This window comes from Gossypium hirsutum, chromosome A10, assembly GCF_007990345.1.
Source record: "Gossypium hirsutum isolate 1008001.06 chromosome A10, Gossypium_hirsutum_v2.1, whole genome shotgun sequence".
Classification (NCBI taxonomy): Eukaryota; Viridiplantae; Streptophyta; class Magnoliopsida; order Malvales; family Malvaceae; genus Gossypium; species Gossypium hirsutum.
The window spans coordinates 114,291,757-114,308,346 of NC_053433.1; the positions used below are offsets into that span (position 1 = coordinate 114,291,757).

Consider the following 16,590-nt stretch of genomic DNA (forward strand, 5'->3'; position numbering starts at 1 on the left):
TTGTGCTCATTGTCTAGCAGGAAAGCAGAAAAGAGTTTCATTTAGAAGCCATCCTCCTCATAGGAAATCAGAGTTGCTAGAGTTGGTCCATTCAGATGTTTGTGGTCCGATAAAAGTAAGATCACATGGGGGTGCACTTTACTTTGTGACTTTCATTGATGATTGTTCAAGAAAGCTATGGGTTTACACTTTGAAGTCTAAAAATCAAGTCTTTGAGGTGTTTAAACAGTTTCAAGCATCAGTTGAAAGGGAAACTGGGAAAAAGTTGAAGTGCATTCGTACTGATAATGGTGGCGAGTACACAGGGTCGTTTCATGAGTATTGTCTGCGACAGGGAATCAGACATCAGAGAACACCACCAAAGACTCCACAGTTAAATGGGTTAGCTGAAAGAATGAACCGAACATTGATTGAGAGAGTCAGATGTTTGTTGTCAGATGCAAAGTTACCAAGATCGTTTTGGGCTGAAGCTTTGAATACAGTGACACATGTGATAAATCTGTCTCCTAGTGTTCCTTTGAAAGGTGATGTGCCAGATAGAGTTTGGTTTGGTAAAGACGTGTCATATGATCACCTACGTGTGTTCGGTTGTAAAGCATTTGTTCATGTTCCAAAGGATGAAAGATCCAAGTTGGATGCCAAGGCTCGACAATGCATTTTTATTGGTTATGGTCTAGATGGTGAGTTTGGTTATAGACTCTATGATCCAGTTCAGAAGAAACTCGTGAGAAGCAGAGATGTTGTCTTCATTGAGGATCAGACCATTGATGACATTGATAAGACGGAGAAAGTGGATTTACAAGGTAGTGGTGACTTGATCGATGTGAATCCGGTTCCCCTAGACTCTTCACCAGATCTTATCCAGGATGATGTGCATGGTGATGTTAGTGGTGACCATCAGACTATAGGTGACTTTGATACTCCCATGGATGATGTTGTGAATGATCAACAACAAGCACCTATAGCTCCACCAGCAGTTCCACTTCGAAGGTCTTCTAGAGATCGACGATCTTCTGTCAGGTATTCTCCTGATGAATATGTTCTTTTGACTGACGGGGGAGAACCTGAATGTTATGAAGAGGCTATGGAGAGTGAATGCAAAGATCAGTGGGTTGAAGCGATGAAAGGCGAACTTCAATCATTGCATGAGAACCATACTTTTGAATTGGTGAAACTGCCTAAGGGCAAAAGAGCTTTGAAGAATCGGTGGGTTTACAGGTTGAAGCAAGAAGAGAAGTCTTCATCTCCACGATACAAAGCTAGATTGGTCGTCAAGGGTTATACTCAGAAAAAGGGGGTTGATTTTGAAGAAATATTTTCTCCGGTTGTGAAGATGTCCTCTATCAGAACTATACTGAGTTTGGCAGCTTGTTATGACCTAGAGGTTGAACAAATGGATGTGAAAACTGCTTTTCTTCATGGTGACTTGGAAGAAGAGCTTTACATGGAGCAGCCAGAGGGTTTTGTTGCACAAGGGAAAGAGGACTATGTGTGCAGATTGAAGAAGAGCTTGTATGGTTTGAAGCAAGCTCCAAGGCAATGGTACAAGAAGTTTGAGTCTGTTATGGGGAGCAAGGCTACAAGAAGACTACTTCTGATCATTGCGTGTTTGTTAAGAGATTCTCTGGTGATGATTTTATTATTCTTTTGCTCTATGTTGATGATATGCTTATTGTTGGTCAGAATGCTTCTAGAATTGAGAAGTTGAAACAAGAGTTGAGTAAATCCTTTGCAATGAAGGATTTGGGGCCAGCAAAGCAAATTCTTGGCATAAGACTGACACGTGATAGAAAGGCCAAGAAATTATGGTTATCACAACAGAGGTACATTGAGAAAGTACTTCAAAGGTTTAGTATGGACAAAGCTAAAGCGGTGAATACTCCCTTTGCTATGCACTTTAGATTGAGTGTTAAGCATAGTCCTTCCACAGAAAAGGAGAAGGAAGAGATGCAGAAAATTCCTTACTCTTCAGCCGTGGGTAGTTTGATGTACGCAATGGTTTGCACGAGACCAGACTTGGCTTATGCCGTTGGTACAGTTAGTCGGTTTCTTTCTAATCCAGGCAGAGAGCATTGGAATGCAGTGAAGTGGATTATGAGATATCTTCGTGGCACTTCCAACATGAAACTTTGTTTCGGCAATGAGAAACCTGTTCTTGTTGGGTATACAGATTCAGACATGGCCGGAGACATTGACTCGAGGAGATCTACTTCAGGTTACTTAATCACTTATGCAGGGGGAGCTGTGGCATGGCAATCGAGACTGCAAAAGTGTGTTGCATTGTCCACCACCGAATCAGAGTTCATTGCAGCAACCGAAGCGTGTAAGGAGATGCTTTGGATGAAGAAGTTTGTGCATGAGCTTGGTTTTACTCAGGAGAAGTATGTCCTGTACTGTGATAGCCAGAGTGCTATTCATCTTGGTAAGAACTCAACTTTTCATGCTAGATCTAAGCATATAGATGTGAGGTACCATTGGATACGAGATGTTCTTGAAGCTAAGCTGTTAGAGCTTGAGAAGATACACACTAATGATAATGGTGCTGATATGTTGACGAAGGCCTTACCAAGAGGAAAGTTTGAAGCATGTTGTTTGACCTCCGGCATGGAGGCATTCCCCACATAGTTGGAGGGGGAGATTTGTTGGGTATGGGTCCCACTATGTGGGAAACCCATATTTTCTGGCACAAATGTTTTGTCTTCCTTTTGTTTTGTTTTTTGTCAAAAGCCAATTTTTTGGCTTATTAACAGGGAATGGGCAGAAATTTTTCGGCAGAGAGAGAGCTAAAGAAAAAATAGAGAGAAAGAGAATAAAAAAAAAATCAGATTTTCAAGCTTGGTGCAGCAGTGATCAACTCTTCGATCGAAGGTCCATCCGTGGTTCGATTGAGCTGATTTTTGGACAGCAGCTAGGTGATAAGGTGTTCTTGACTTTGTACGGTCGGATTTTTCATCCGAGTCTTGTAGCGTCGGAAATACCCATTTTTCAGCAGCTACGTTTTTGGTGATGTTCTCTCATTTTTCTCTCTTTTGCTAAAGATTACATGTTGTTAGCCTTGTCGGAGTTGAATGCTTGTTGTAGGCTTGATATTGTGATCTTGTAGTTGAACATTTGATGATAGTGGAGCTCTTTATCGGACTCTAAAGTCCCGTGGTTTTTACCCTTAATTTAGAGGGGTTTTCCACGTAAAAATATCGGTGTCTCTATTTATTTTTGTTGTGGTTGCATTAGTTGATTTGTGGTTGATTAAGGTTGCTAGAGAACATATCTTGTGCTATTGTGCTTGCCATAATTTTTACAGGAGTTATAAGGAGAGAAAGAACACCGGTTGTGCTTTCGCTTTGTTTCGGTTGTTCGGTTTCTTCCCAACAATTTTATGTTAACGTCATTAAATTCCAGACAAGAGCCAACTAGTTGGCTTTTGACTTTCTGAATTCAGACATGAGACAATCTTATCCCAAGTTTCTTTATTATTAAGACAATCCATTTTAACAACAATCAATTGTTGAGCCAAAAAGATAACCACTCGTCATAACATATGACTTTTTTATTTTGGTTAAACAAAACGTATATAAATTAGTTATACAGAAAGATGGAACTTTGTACATCGTACCAACATAATTTGACTCCACACAAGTTATTATCACTTGGCCAATATCTTGATGCCATATCAAGCAAGTTAAGACTTCAGATGCAACAATATACAAGATTGAAATTGATTTGTGATTTTTGAAGATATGTGCTCAAGCAAAGACATTATTTAAAGGGTTTTAGTGAGATCCGATTATCATATTTGAATAGATGTTATTTTATAGAAGTTCAATCGATAGAGACAATCTCTTCTTATGATATGCCTTAAAAAAAGACTATTTGTCAACAATTGCGTATTTAAAAATGACTTATTAATGTGTTTATGTACAAATTAGAGAGAGCAGTTATTCTATTATTAGAGGAAATTTTTTTAGTGCAAAATACTTATAAGCCGATTCTTGTGTTCATCTTTATTATTTTGCTCTTTCAGTTGTTTATTTAATTGCAACTTAATTTACAATTACTAAGTAAATCAACTTAATTTGCTTATCGAGAAAATGGATTGTGGGTATGGATTTGAACTTTAAGAAGATTTCCGAGGAAGATGCAACGAAACTAGAGTTATATTTCACATTGAAGTGATTAAGGAAGCGGTATGGAGTTGTGACACTAACTGGTTAGTGTTAATTTCACATTAGTTTATACGAATGGTAATGACATGGCTACAGCGTTGGCTATTGCTGGGGTGAAAATATCACCGTTAGTTAAAGCTTAGTTAAAGCTTAGCGGTGATTTATTCTTAATTATTTATTAGTAGTTTGATCAGATGTCGGATGTTTTGTTTTCTTATTTAATTGGGTGTTTTGTAATTCTGAGGTTGATCTCTCCCAATGTCTTTCTATTACTAATATATGCACATCAACTGAGCAATAAATAAATAAATAAATAAATCAACACTAACAATTTATCTCTTTTTTTCTCAAAAATATTAAATTTGATTCAATAAATATAGATGCATAATCTTTTATTATCATGGTGTTTTTTATTTTCACAATCAAAGTTCAAAATTATTTCATATATATTTAAATAAAATAATTAAGTAATTATTATCGATTGGTATACTTTAAATTAATTATGATTATATTTATAGGAATAAAATATTCCAAGCATATTTTTGAAGAATAATTATCATAACTCAACTTTGCAACATTAATTAAATGTGGTAAACAATTATTCAGCTCTTTTTAAAATATAATTTTACTAATTCATTTTTTTTTTCAAATTTGATATCTTCTAATTTTTCAAAAAGAATCATATTTCATGATGATGCTTCAAAAAATTGAAGGAAAACTACAAATTAGAAAATATAATTATGATAGTAATTTCTTTTCCCCTAATCTTATCAGCTCTTTAGTAGGGTAGATGTTAGGCACTTAAAATAAAAGGTTTATGGCACTAAAGTTTGGATTTATTTTTCATTTTTCCAAAATATTTTTTTATATTTACTTTTTTTCATCAATCAAACATATGAAAAATTTAGAAATTAAAGTAATTTTTTTATTAAATATCTTTTTTTTGGTCACCTTTTTCTTTTGCTACTTTAGTTCGTCTCAAATGCCTAATTAAACTCCAAAAAGAAGCTCAAAATTAACAAATTTATAAATCTAGAAAAATAGTTGGGTTGACGACACCAACTCCAATGGTCTTAATCTTTGCTGTAGAGATAGTACCAATTTCAAGCTCTAGTGTTCTCTCGTTTTTATCATTTCTAGCTCAAGCATGAGAGAGAGATTGCAAGTCAAAGCCATGGCATTTGTATTTCTAACTTCGACAATTGAATGAAAGAAAGAACACAGTGGTAGATACTATTGAAAGTCATTATGGGTACAAAAATTTTAAATATATTTTTTAAAAATTTTAATTTTTTATAATTTATATTTATTTTTTAAATTTTTAAGACTTTTTTAATATTTTTATAATTTTATATAATTAGGATTAAAATGACAAATCTTGTAAGCATTGAGGGCTAAATTTGTTGATTTTTTTAGATTTAGGTTCTAATAACTGCTAAAAGTAACATGTTTTAACCTCATTCTTAATGCGATTTTGGTTAATTATTCGATGTTATTGTGAAATTTATGCTTCTAATCCTTTAAATTCATATTTATATACATAGTAGAGCATTTGAGAGCAAAAACCAGAAAATCAGAACAAGTTACAGGAGCCACACGTGTTGACCCCTTCCACACGACCATGTGTGTAATAACCCGAAATTCACGGGCACCGGAAAAGTGAGTTATAGGGCCTCCGTCTTAGTGAAATAAGTTTGAAAATAATTATTAAAAATATTTATGAGCCTAGTGGTGTGTCTAATTAGGATCTAATTAGGTGAATTTAGCTTAATTTAGAGTAAGTAATAAAAAGGATTAAATTGAATAAAAGGTAAAAGTTTAATTATAAAGCAATAGAAAATAAAAAGGATTAAAATGACAATTAAGCCATTGACTACAAATGAGGCGGCATATTGGTGAAATAAAATCAAAGATTTTTTTTAGGTTTTATATATTATAATGATTATTATTATGGTTTTATATTAAATTATTATAATTATTAATTAACATTATGGTTTTATATTAGATTATTATTATTAGCATTATTATTAAATAAATTAAATAGTAGATAATTGTATGGTAATAAAAATATACATGTGTAAAAATTATATTGGTACATTTGTAATTTAAATACTTAATTACTTATAATTTAAGTAAAAAGATATTTGTTAATTAAATAATTAAATTATTAAATTATGAGATTTTTGTTTGAGAAACAAATTAAATAATGACAAATGTAATAAAATTATTGGTACAAATGTAGAATTAAATATGTGTACAATTGTAAAATATGTAAATGATGTTAAAATAGATATTTAAAATAAATATATTATAATATATGCTAATTAAATAAGTAAAACAAATTAATATAAAAGAGAAATAAAGAAACAAAAGGGAATAGAAACAAAATTGAAAACGGGAAGCAGGGGAGAAAAGAGAAAGAAAAAGGGAAAGAAAAATAAAAGAGAAAACTAAGGATTTGAAGCTTGGAGTTAATTTGGTAAGTCAATTAAGTCCTTTTTAGTTAATTTTGATGTTTTAGAAGCTTTAAAACAAGATTTTGATGAAATTAAGTTGATAGTTTAAGAGTTCATATGTTTCCAAATATGGTTCATGTTGGATAAATTATGGAATTAGGGATTTAATTGAATGAATTCTAAGTTAGAATTTATTAAGGGATTAAATTGTAAACTAGGCTATAAGTTTTATGTTGAAAGGACTAAATTGAATAAATTTCGAAATTAGGGAAATATGCTGGAAATTTTATAGTTAAATATAAGTTTAGACAAAATTTGAATAGAAAAAGAGAGTGAATTGGATTAAGAAAATAATTAAGTTTAGTTAGGATTAAATTAGGAATAAGGTAGGAATTGTTTAGAAATTTAATTATTTATTATAATTAATTCTATAAATAATAATATAAATTACTATTATTTTAGTAGCCAACAAAGAACCTGAAACGTCAGCATCGAAAGGAAAGGAGAAAGTCATCGAGGACTAAAACGGGAGAATTACGGTGTGTATTAGTATAATTCAAATTTTAATTATTATTGATTGCTGAAATTTTAATTGTTATGTATAGTAAGTAAGACTTGAGGTAAGTATGTGATTATTTGAAAAGTGTAGTGATTGAAAAATAAATAAATGGTGACAATTGTATGGTTGATGGTATACACTTGTGTGAAAATTAATTTGTATATGAATCAAGATAATAGATATTTGAATTGAATGAGTATTGAAAATTTTTGTGTAAATGAAATTGAAATTAGAAAAAGTAAAATAATACCCTATTAACTTTTCGGACTAGATTTGATACAAATGGCATGCCATTGGATTTGTGATGTGATGAGGAGATTGTAGTTCAGCTGAGAAGATGTTTCTGTTATTATATACTTCGATTTATCCGAAGAGGCACTTAATGCCTTACTGGTGTGTTATAGAGGATTTAAAATATTCTGGGTGTGTTTGGGTTGGACATTCTGGTGTGTTTGGGTGGAAATCCGCGTATTTGTCATAGTCCGAACTTTGTTAATAGGGTAAAAATTGAAATGAAATTTTGAAAATGAGATTATTTGTTTTAGCACTATTGAAAAGTACGAGAAAGAATGTATGAACTAAATTATGAATTGAGTTAGTATGAGAAAAATGAATTATGAATTTAAGATTTATGAAGTAAAATAATTATATATAAAAGTAGTTTAAATAATTATAAAATTTATGGTTGATGTTTGTAATTTATTAATGTTAAATAGTCTTGATTCATAGTAATACCACTGAGTATATCCATACTCAGCGTACGGTTGTTTCCGTGAGTGTCCCAGCTCAGCATCCAGAACAATCCCGACTCCAACACAAACTTGGTGATGTATATTTTTCTTTTGGGTAAAGGTGGCATGTACATAGGTGTTGTTTAGTCACTTGAATATGTATATTACTTTGAGTAGTGAAGGATGAATTATAAGATTTAGATGGTTAAATGAAATGGTAAGGAAAGTACATGATATTTTGATACATGAACATTAAGTTGTTAAATGAATGAAGTTTATAATCAATTTTGAATGATGCTATGATAGTTATTAAATTAAAATTATGTTAATGATATAAATATTAGTTATATGAATGTGAAACATTGGTGTTGGTGATTTTGGTTTGAATTTGCAGGAGGTTTAGGTAAAAATAAGCAGAAATGCTGCCGAAATTTTTTATAAAAAAAAATTTGGAATACTCGAACAAGTCTCGTTCTACTTTTAATACGTGTTTGAACTTCGAGAGTCCAAGATAGGGACTTAATTATTATACTATACTATGAAAGTTATATTAATTGTAAATTATTCGTAAGTTGTCTGATATGTCCGATAATGCCTCATAACCTCATTCCGGAGACGGTTTGGGGTTAGGGGGTGTTACAATGTGAGCCACACGGATTGCCACACGACCATGTGGTAGGTTGTGTCGATTGCATGAATTTGCACTCCGAACAATGGAATAACATGATTTTTAGGTTTTTCAGGCATTTTAAGACCTATATTTGAAAAAATAAGAAGATAGGAGTGAGTCGTTATAGAATACTCAAGAAAACAACTCGGAAAATACCGTTGAAGCCGACTTTAAAGCAGATTTCCATCTAGATTGAACATTCACATTTGATTTCTTAGGAGATTATCATGAGTTCTTTGTTTCTTTCGGTTATGCTGTTTCTCGATTGTTTTCATTTTCAAGTATGAACTAATTTTCTAAATACCTAAAAAATGAACCCTATGATGAATTTTTCGTTTGATTTTTACTTTACGCAATAAACGCTTAGATCTTGTTCTCAATTATGTGTGCTTAACTATTGGTTTAATATTTCTAGATTATTAATTCATATTATGTGCTTAAATCAGAGGAGGAATAGAGATTGATTAATAGTATATTTAGCATAATTTAGTGGCGTTATATGCAATCCTAGAAATAGGACAACATAAATCTATTGGATTAGAGTCGAATCTAATAGGGGAGAACATATATCGAGTTAATGCGATAATTGGGGTTGTAATTAGAAAGAAATTTTAATTAATCAACCTATAGTCGGTTTCTCTTACACTCGAAAGAGATATTTGTATAATTTAGAGATTTCTACGGATCAAGATACTAAGTAAAGAAATTATATAATTTAGATTGATAGTGATAAATGAAATCTAGGTGAATTTTTTCCTAGGTATTGTTTCGCTTCTTGGTTGTTAATCGTTTATTTGTTGTTTGTCGTGTTCGTTAGTTAATTAATTTAGTTAAAATTAGTCTTTAATTAATCACTCAAATTTTTCGGTTAAATAATAGAAAGACAATAATTAATAGTACTTGTAGTCCTCGTGGGAACGATATATTTGCTCACCGTAACTATACTATTAATTGATAGGTGGACTTGCGTTAGTCAAATTTTAAATTGGTTGACGACTGCATTAGACTCAAATTGATAGAATGTGTAAACATTGGAGGGAAAAATTTATTATTAGGCCAATAAAACAAATCTTATGTTAGACTTCTATTAGGGCAACTAAGAGAAGAGTGACTAAAATATTTAATTTCGAAAAGTTGAGTGATTGAAACGAAAAATATTAATAGTTGGCTGACCAAAATAGAACAAACAAAATAATCGAGTGACTATTCTTGTAATATACCCATAAAAATATTAAAACCAAAAAATGAATTCTTTTATGAGTTGCATTGATTTTGGACCCCTTATTCATTAACTAATCCTTTGTAATTTATTTTCTTTGTTTTTTTTTCCTTTGTTAGCGAGTCAACCGTTTGACCAAATGCTTGGTGTAGTTGCTGCCAAATGCTTCAACCATTGACCAATTGAATGCCTTGGCTTAAATTTCCAGTCAACTCTTTTGTCGTGCAAGACTTGGGGGGTAATTCTTCATAATCATTACTAACAACCCACTCAATGTCTTGTGCCATTAACATAGCACTAACCGTAGATATCTTTTGATCCCACTATCTTCTACATCTATTGGCAGGAGATGCATAAATTTCAAAGTCTTCAACAGCTACCCAATCAGTTATCAAAGTCTTTTGTTACGGTATACGAGTCAGCCTCCATCACCATCTAATGTCAGGGAGGTCTTTGATTGATTAGATGATGGAAGAAGAGGGTTGATGATTGATGAACTGCACCGAACTGGACTAATTTTCTGAATCATATAATCAGTTTACCAGATGATTTGAAACAGTCAATCTCCACATTTAGGGAATCCCAAATTATTTGCCACTGAAATTCCATAGTTGGAAAACTACTTATATATTGCACTTGGTTCTTGATGATGAGCCACAAACTCTCAAATACAAATCAATCTTATCAATTAAAAATTTGTTTAAAGTTGATGGTGCCCTCAAAAAAACATTTTCAAGCGTCCAGATCTTTTTTCCTTATTTACATTGAAGTTATGATTCTTCTGAATCTTCTCTCATTCTTCAACTTGCAGGGTCTTAACTTGCTTAGTTTAGCAATAGCAATCCCTGTAGTTAGAGGAAATGACACTGATCGACATGCTTTACTCCAGTTCAAAGCCAAGATAACTGGTGATCAACTCAACATTATGGAGTCTTGGAATAGCTCCATTCACTTTTGTCAATGGATCGGTATTACATGCGGTCGCAAGCATCGAAGAGTCACTAAGTTGAAACTTCGAAACCTCAAACTCTCTGGATCATTGTCACCCTACATTGGAAATTTGAGCTTCCTCAGGGAGTTTGATCTTGTGGACAACAGCTTCTACAACCAAATTCCTCAAGAAATCGGTGGTTTAAGAAGACTGGAAGCATTACACCTGGGCAATAACTCTATCAGTGGTGAAATTCCTTCCAATTTATCTGCTTGTTCTAAGCTTATATTAGTTGATATGAGCGGCAACCAGCTAACGGGAGAAATACCTTCTTTGCTGGGTCTCTTGTCAAACCTGAAAGTATTGGGTTTTGTCCACAATAGTTTGAGAGGGAATATCCCACCATCGTTGGGGAACTTGTCATCCTTGGAGGAACTTGGTTTGGAGACTAATGCATTAAGTGGGATTATACGTGAAGCTTTTGGACGACTGAGAAATCTTTCATTTTTCTCCATATTCGAAAATGCGATTTCTTGTCTTGTTCCTGTCCCAATGTTCAATCTCTCCAGTATTAGAATTTTTGATATTGGTGAAAACAAGATTCAAGGTACTCTTCATTCTAATTTAGAAATCAATATGCCTCATTTTGAGTTCTTTTCTGCAGGGGGAAACCAAATCTCTGGACAAATTCCAATTTCAATATCCAATGCCACAAATCTTAATGTACTTGAATTTAATGGAAACAGGTTCAATGGAAATGTGCCTTCATTAGAAAATCTATACTGTATAACCTTGAACTAGGAGAAAACCACTTGGGACATGGGAGAGAAGGTGACTTGAACTTTCTTTGCACTTTAGTCAACAATACCAAACTAGGATTTCTATCTATATTCGAAAATAATTTTGGAGGGGAATTTCCGAATTGCATTAGCAATTTTTCTAGCACCGTTCAGGGTTTAGCGATGGATGAGAACAACATTTTGGGAAAAATCCCTGATGGGATTGGAAATCTCATCAATTTGGAGGTGCTTGTGGTCGCAGAAAATCAACTATCAGGGCCCATTCCCTTTAATATTGGGAAGCTTCAAAAGCTAAAAATATTTGACGCTAATATTAATTTTCTCTCTAGGACCATTCCCCACTCCATTGGAAATTTAACAGAGTTAACCGAGCTTGATATACATTTTAACAATCTTCAGGGCAGCATTCCTTCAGGTCTAGGTAATTGCAAAAATTTGCTTCTAATGGATCTTTCTAGTAACAATCTCAGTGGACCAATACCCCCTGAAGTACTTGGACTTCCATCCTTGACCATTGTACTAAATTTATCGTCAAACGACTTGACTGGTGAACTTTCTGTTGAAGTAGAAAAACTAAAAAATCTAGGTACATTGGATGTTTCTCAAAATAGATTATCTGGTTTGCTTCCAAAAAACCTAGGTAGTTGTGTAAGTCTAGAGAAGTTGTTCTTGGAAGGAAATTTGTTTGAAGGACCCATTCCATCATCTTTGAGTTCATTGAGAGGTCTTGAGGCATTGGACTTATCTGACAATAATATTTCCGGTCGGATTCCAGAATTTCTTGTGCGATTTGGGGCATTAAAGTATCTAAATCTCTCTTTTAATGATTTGGAGGGACTAATACCAAGTGAAGGAGTATTTAAGAATGCACGTGCTACATTTGTCGAGGGAAATAGTAAGCTTTGTGGAGGCGTCCCTGAGTTACACTTGTCAAGATGTAACTCTAAAACATCAGCAAGCACATCCCTTAAATTGAAGATCACAATAATTGTTGTGAGTTCAGGAGTGACTTTAGTATTCTCTATTTTCCTAATCATCTGGTTTAGAAAGAAAAAAGAGCAAAAGCCAACGACAACTCATGTAGAAAATTCCCTTTTACAGTTATCATACCAAAGCATCCTAAAGGCTACTAAGGGATTCTCCCCTCAGAATTTGGTTGGTTTGGGAAGTTTCGGATATGTATACAAAGGAATTCTTGAAGCGAATGGAGCAGCTATTGCAGTAAAGGTGCTTAATCTTCTGAATCATAGAGCTTCCAGGAGTTTCTTGGTTGAATGCGATGCTTTGAAGAACATTCGACATCGTAATATTGTCAAGGTATTAACAGCCATTTCAGGTATCGATTATAAAGGCAATGATTTTAAAGCCTTGGTTTATGAGTTCATGGAAAATGGAAGCTTGAAGGATTGGCTACATCCATCTGTTGGCATGAATAAACCAGAGACGATGAGAAACCTAAATTTCTTTCAAAGACTTAATGTGGCCATAGATGTTGCTCATGCACTCGAATATCTGCACCATCGTTGTGAGACACCGATCATTAATTGTGACCTCAAGCCAAGCAATGTTTTACTCGATTGGGAAATGGTTGGTCATATAAGGGACTTCGGCTTACCAAAAATCCATTCTAGAGATAAGCTTAACGATTCTACTAATGAATCAAGCTCCCTTGGATTAAGAGGAACTATCGGCTATGCTCCACTAGTATGTTCATTTTTTTCATTTCTTTCATTATTTAAAAGAAAAAAATCAATCTAAAAGTAGTCTTGTTGTATATTTAGAGGTTTTCCACTGTAATTATTTATATATGTATTTTATGACAAATTAATTATAGAATATGGCACGGGAAGCGAGTTGTCCACAAATGGCGATGTGTATAGCTATGGTATCCTCTTGTTAGAGATGTTAACAGGGCAAAGGCCAACGAATGAAAAATTCAAAGAAGGTTTAAGTCTTCACAACTTTGTGAAAGCAGCTTTGCCCGATCGAGTGGTTGAGATTATAGATCCCATTCTTTTTCAAGAAAGTGTCAGAGGAGGAACAACGGCGCCTGACATACATCTTCAGCGCTTGAATTCAATATTCGAAATAGGACTAACTTGTTCTACCGAATCACCAAGTGAGAGAATGGACATGAGCAATGTTATTACCAAGCTTTGTTCGATTAGAGACAAGCTTCTTCGTCCAGCTCGGTTACATCGTGGTATTTGAACTTTGTATGCTACTCAATCAATCGTGTCGAAACAATTTTTTTGGAAAAACGGGGTCGACTTTGGTTTTGGAAATGAAAACAAAAAAATAGGAGTCGCCACCAATCCTTTTTGATGAGGTGTGATCGGGTCACCTTAAATTAATCATTTCAATAAAAGTTAAGATTTACTAAAACGATAATTTTTGGTCTACGAAAATCAGAAAATGAGTTCGGGAGTCGGTTACGCACGAGGAAGGATTAGCACCCTCGATACGCCCAAAAATTGGTACCCAGTTGATTAATTAGTGTCTTAGTGTCGAAAATTGAAAACTTGAAAGACTTTAAAATATGATCCCTCTTTTTGTAAAAACACTTGAATGTTAAAGACCTTCTCGTCTCAAAGTGATGAAATGTCACATCCAGTAAATTAGGACACGACATCTCGAACTTTTGAAAATGGGCTTGCCTTTTATTTGAAATTCGTGTATTTTAACCTTTTTTAAAAGGGTATTCGATTATTTAGAATAAACAAGAAACATCGAAACTCAGTAAGTTAAGGCACGATATCTCGAACTTCCAAATATCGGATATTGCCTTTATTTGCCAAAATCTTATCTTGAGGTGACAAGATGTCATATCAGTAAGTTAGGACACAACGCCTCGTATCTCCGAGAATAAGTATTGTATTCAAAATTCGTGTTGCGATTTTAAAAGAATATTCTGTAATTTAGGTTAAGTGAGAAAAATCGAAACGCAGTAAGTTAGAGCACGATTTTCTCGAAATCCCAAATACGGAGTATCGCTTTTTATGAGAAAGTCATTTTCGTTGGGTAAAGGATGATATAACGCAAATTTGTAAAAATGAAAAGAAATAAATCATGATGTTAACAAGCATAATAATAAATGAGTTGTATGAATGACAAAAATGAAAGAAATAAACAAGCTATGTAACTTAAGAGGAGAATAATAGGTCAAAATAATAAAAAAGATAAAAATAAAAATAAATAAGAATAATGAGAATAAGTAAAAAAGGAAACTTAATAGTAAACCGATAAATAAATAAGTAATATATAAAATAGGAAAAGAAAAATAATAATAACGTTGACAAAAGGTAAAAATGTGTTAATAAGGATAATAATAATAATAAATAATATGCTAATGATATAATAGTAATGATAATAATAATAGTAGTAAAAATAAAAATAATATAGTAATAGTAATAAAAAAAAGAAAATATGATAATAATAATAATAATAATAATAGTAATAAACAATAGTAATAATAATAAAAGGTATAATAATATATTAGATAGTAAAAAATAAAATAATAATAATAATAAAAATAATAATAATAGTGATATCAGTAGTAATAGTAATAAAGTAATAGTAATAAAAATAGTACTAATGTCAATAGTAATAAAATAAGGAAAATAAAAATTGTAATAATAACAATAATGTAAATAATAATATATACATAAAATATATATAATATAATGATAACGATATGAAATTTATGGGTTTAATGCTAAGATAATAATAATGGTAAAAATAAAAATGGTGGTGGTAATAATAATAATAATAATAATAATAATAATAGGATGAAAATAATTTCCTCAATCTCAAAAAAAATTTCCTCAAGACTTGCACATGCTCCTCTTCTGTCCGAGATTTGGCGATCATGTCATCAACATAGACTTTAATTTCTTTGTGCATCATATCATGGAACAAGGTTACCATGGCTCTCTGATATGTTGCTCCCGCATTTTTTAGTCCAAATGGCATCACCTTATAGCAAAACGTTCCCCAAATGGTTACAAATGTGGTCTTATTCATGTCCTTAGGATGTATCTTTATCTGATTGTACCCTGAGAAACCCTCCATGAAGGAGAACAGTGAATAGCCTGCCGTGTTGTCTACTAAGGTGTCGATATGAGGCAACGGGAAATTATCCTTCGGGCTGGCTTTGATCAAATCCCTATAGTCTACGCACATCCGTACTTTTCCATCTTTCTTAGGGACGAGGACAATATTGGCTACCCATTCCGAGTACTTAACTACTTGTAAGAAACCAACATCGAATTGTTTCTTGACCTCCTCTTTTATTTTCAATAAGACATGGGGCCTCATCCTTCGAAGCTTTTATTGAACTGGCTTGCATTCTTCCTTGATGGGGAGCCTGTGTACCACAATGTCAGTACTTAGCCCAAGCATATCTTGTTATGACCATGCAAAGACATCATTGAACTCTTGGAGTAACTCAATAAGCTCTGATCTTTACTTCTTTCTTTTCTAGTTCATCTCCCAAGTTCACGACTTCTACTGTCTCTTTGTGGGGTAAAATCTGTTTCTCCTCTTGTTCTACCATCCTTAACATATCCGGGGATAAGTTACAGTCTCTGTCATCCTCAAAGTCCTAAGATCCCCCTAGACACATATCCCGCTCAAAAGGAGACTCTGAGTTAGTAGTAACGTCGCTCATGCCGTTGATATCTGGAGAGCTATTGTAGGTGCGAAGGAAGATATAAAGAACAAGAGAATCTAAGAACAATGATATGTATGGTATGATCATGAATGAAAGAATAAAAGAATATTTGCACGGAATAAGACAAAAGGATGCATTTCATTGAAATAACGATTTTGAACATAAGCCTATTTCACAAAAGGGACTCTTATTACTCCTACGCCTAGAGTAATAAGTGTGTTTTGAGCATTACTCTGTGTTAGTTCTAAAGACTATAGGAATCTCTTCCGCAGTCCAATTATTCTGAACACTTCCCGACTCATAAGGGCGAATGCCCGACAAATTCTCTACTCTAGTTCCTTCTTCGTATGTGGCATTGATGTCCAAATTTTCCATCATTCCTTCCATGA

At 33.2% G+C, this 16,590-nt stretch overlaps 1 protein-coding gene across 1 annotated transcript; it reads left to right on the forward strand.

The window, feature by feature from the left end:
• Positions 1 to 11,691: 11,691 nt before the first annotated feature.
• On the forward strand, positions 11,692 to 13,740 carry LOC121208121 (probable LRR receptor-like serine/threonine-protein kinase At3g47570). The gene is made up of 2 exons (XM_041078620.1): positions 11,692 to 13,219; positions 13,364 to 13,740. Exons 1-2 carry the CDS (start codon positions 11,692 to 11,694, stop codon positions 13,738 to 13,740), a joined length of 1,905 nt encoding a protein of 634 aa, XP_040934554.1.
• The last annotated feature ends 2,850 nt before the right edge of the window (positions 13,741 to 16,590 follow it).

Bases quoted from the DNA above. Each gene is read 5' to 3' on its own strand.
- LOC121208121 (XM_041078620.1), top strand. From the start codon at position 11,692: ATGGATGAGAACAACATTTTGGGAAAAATCCCTGATGGGATTGGAAAT. The intron at 13,220-13,363 runs GCTATGCTCCAC...AATTAATTATAG, and splicing joins TGGATTAAGAGGAACTATCG to AATATGGCACGGGAAGCGAG.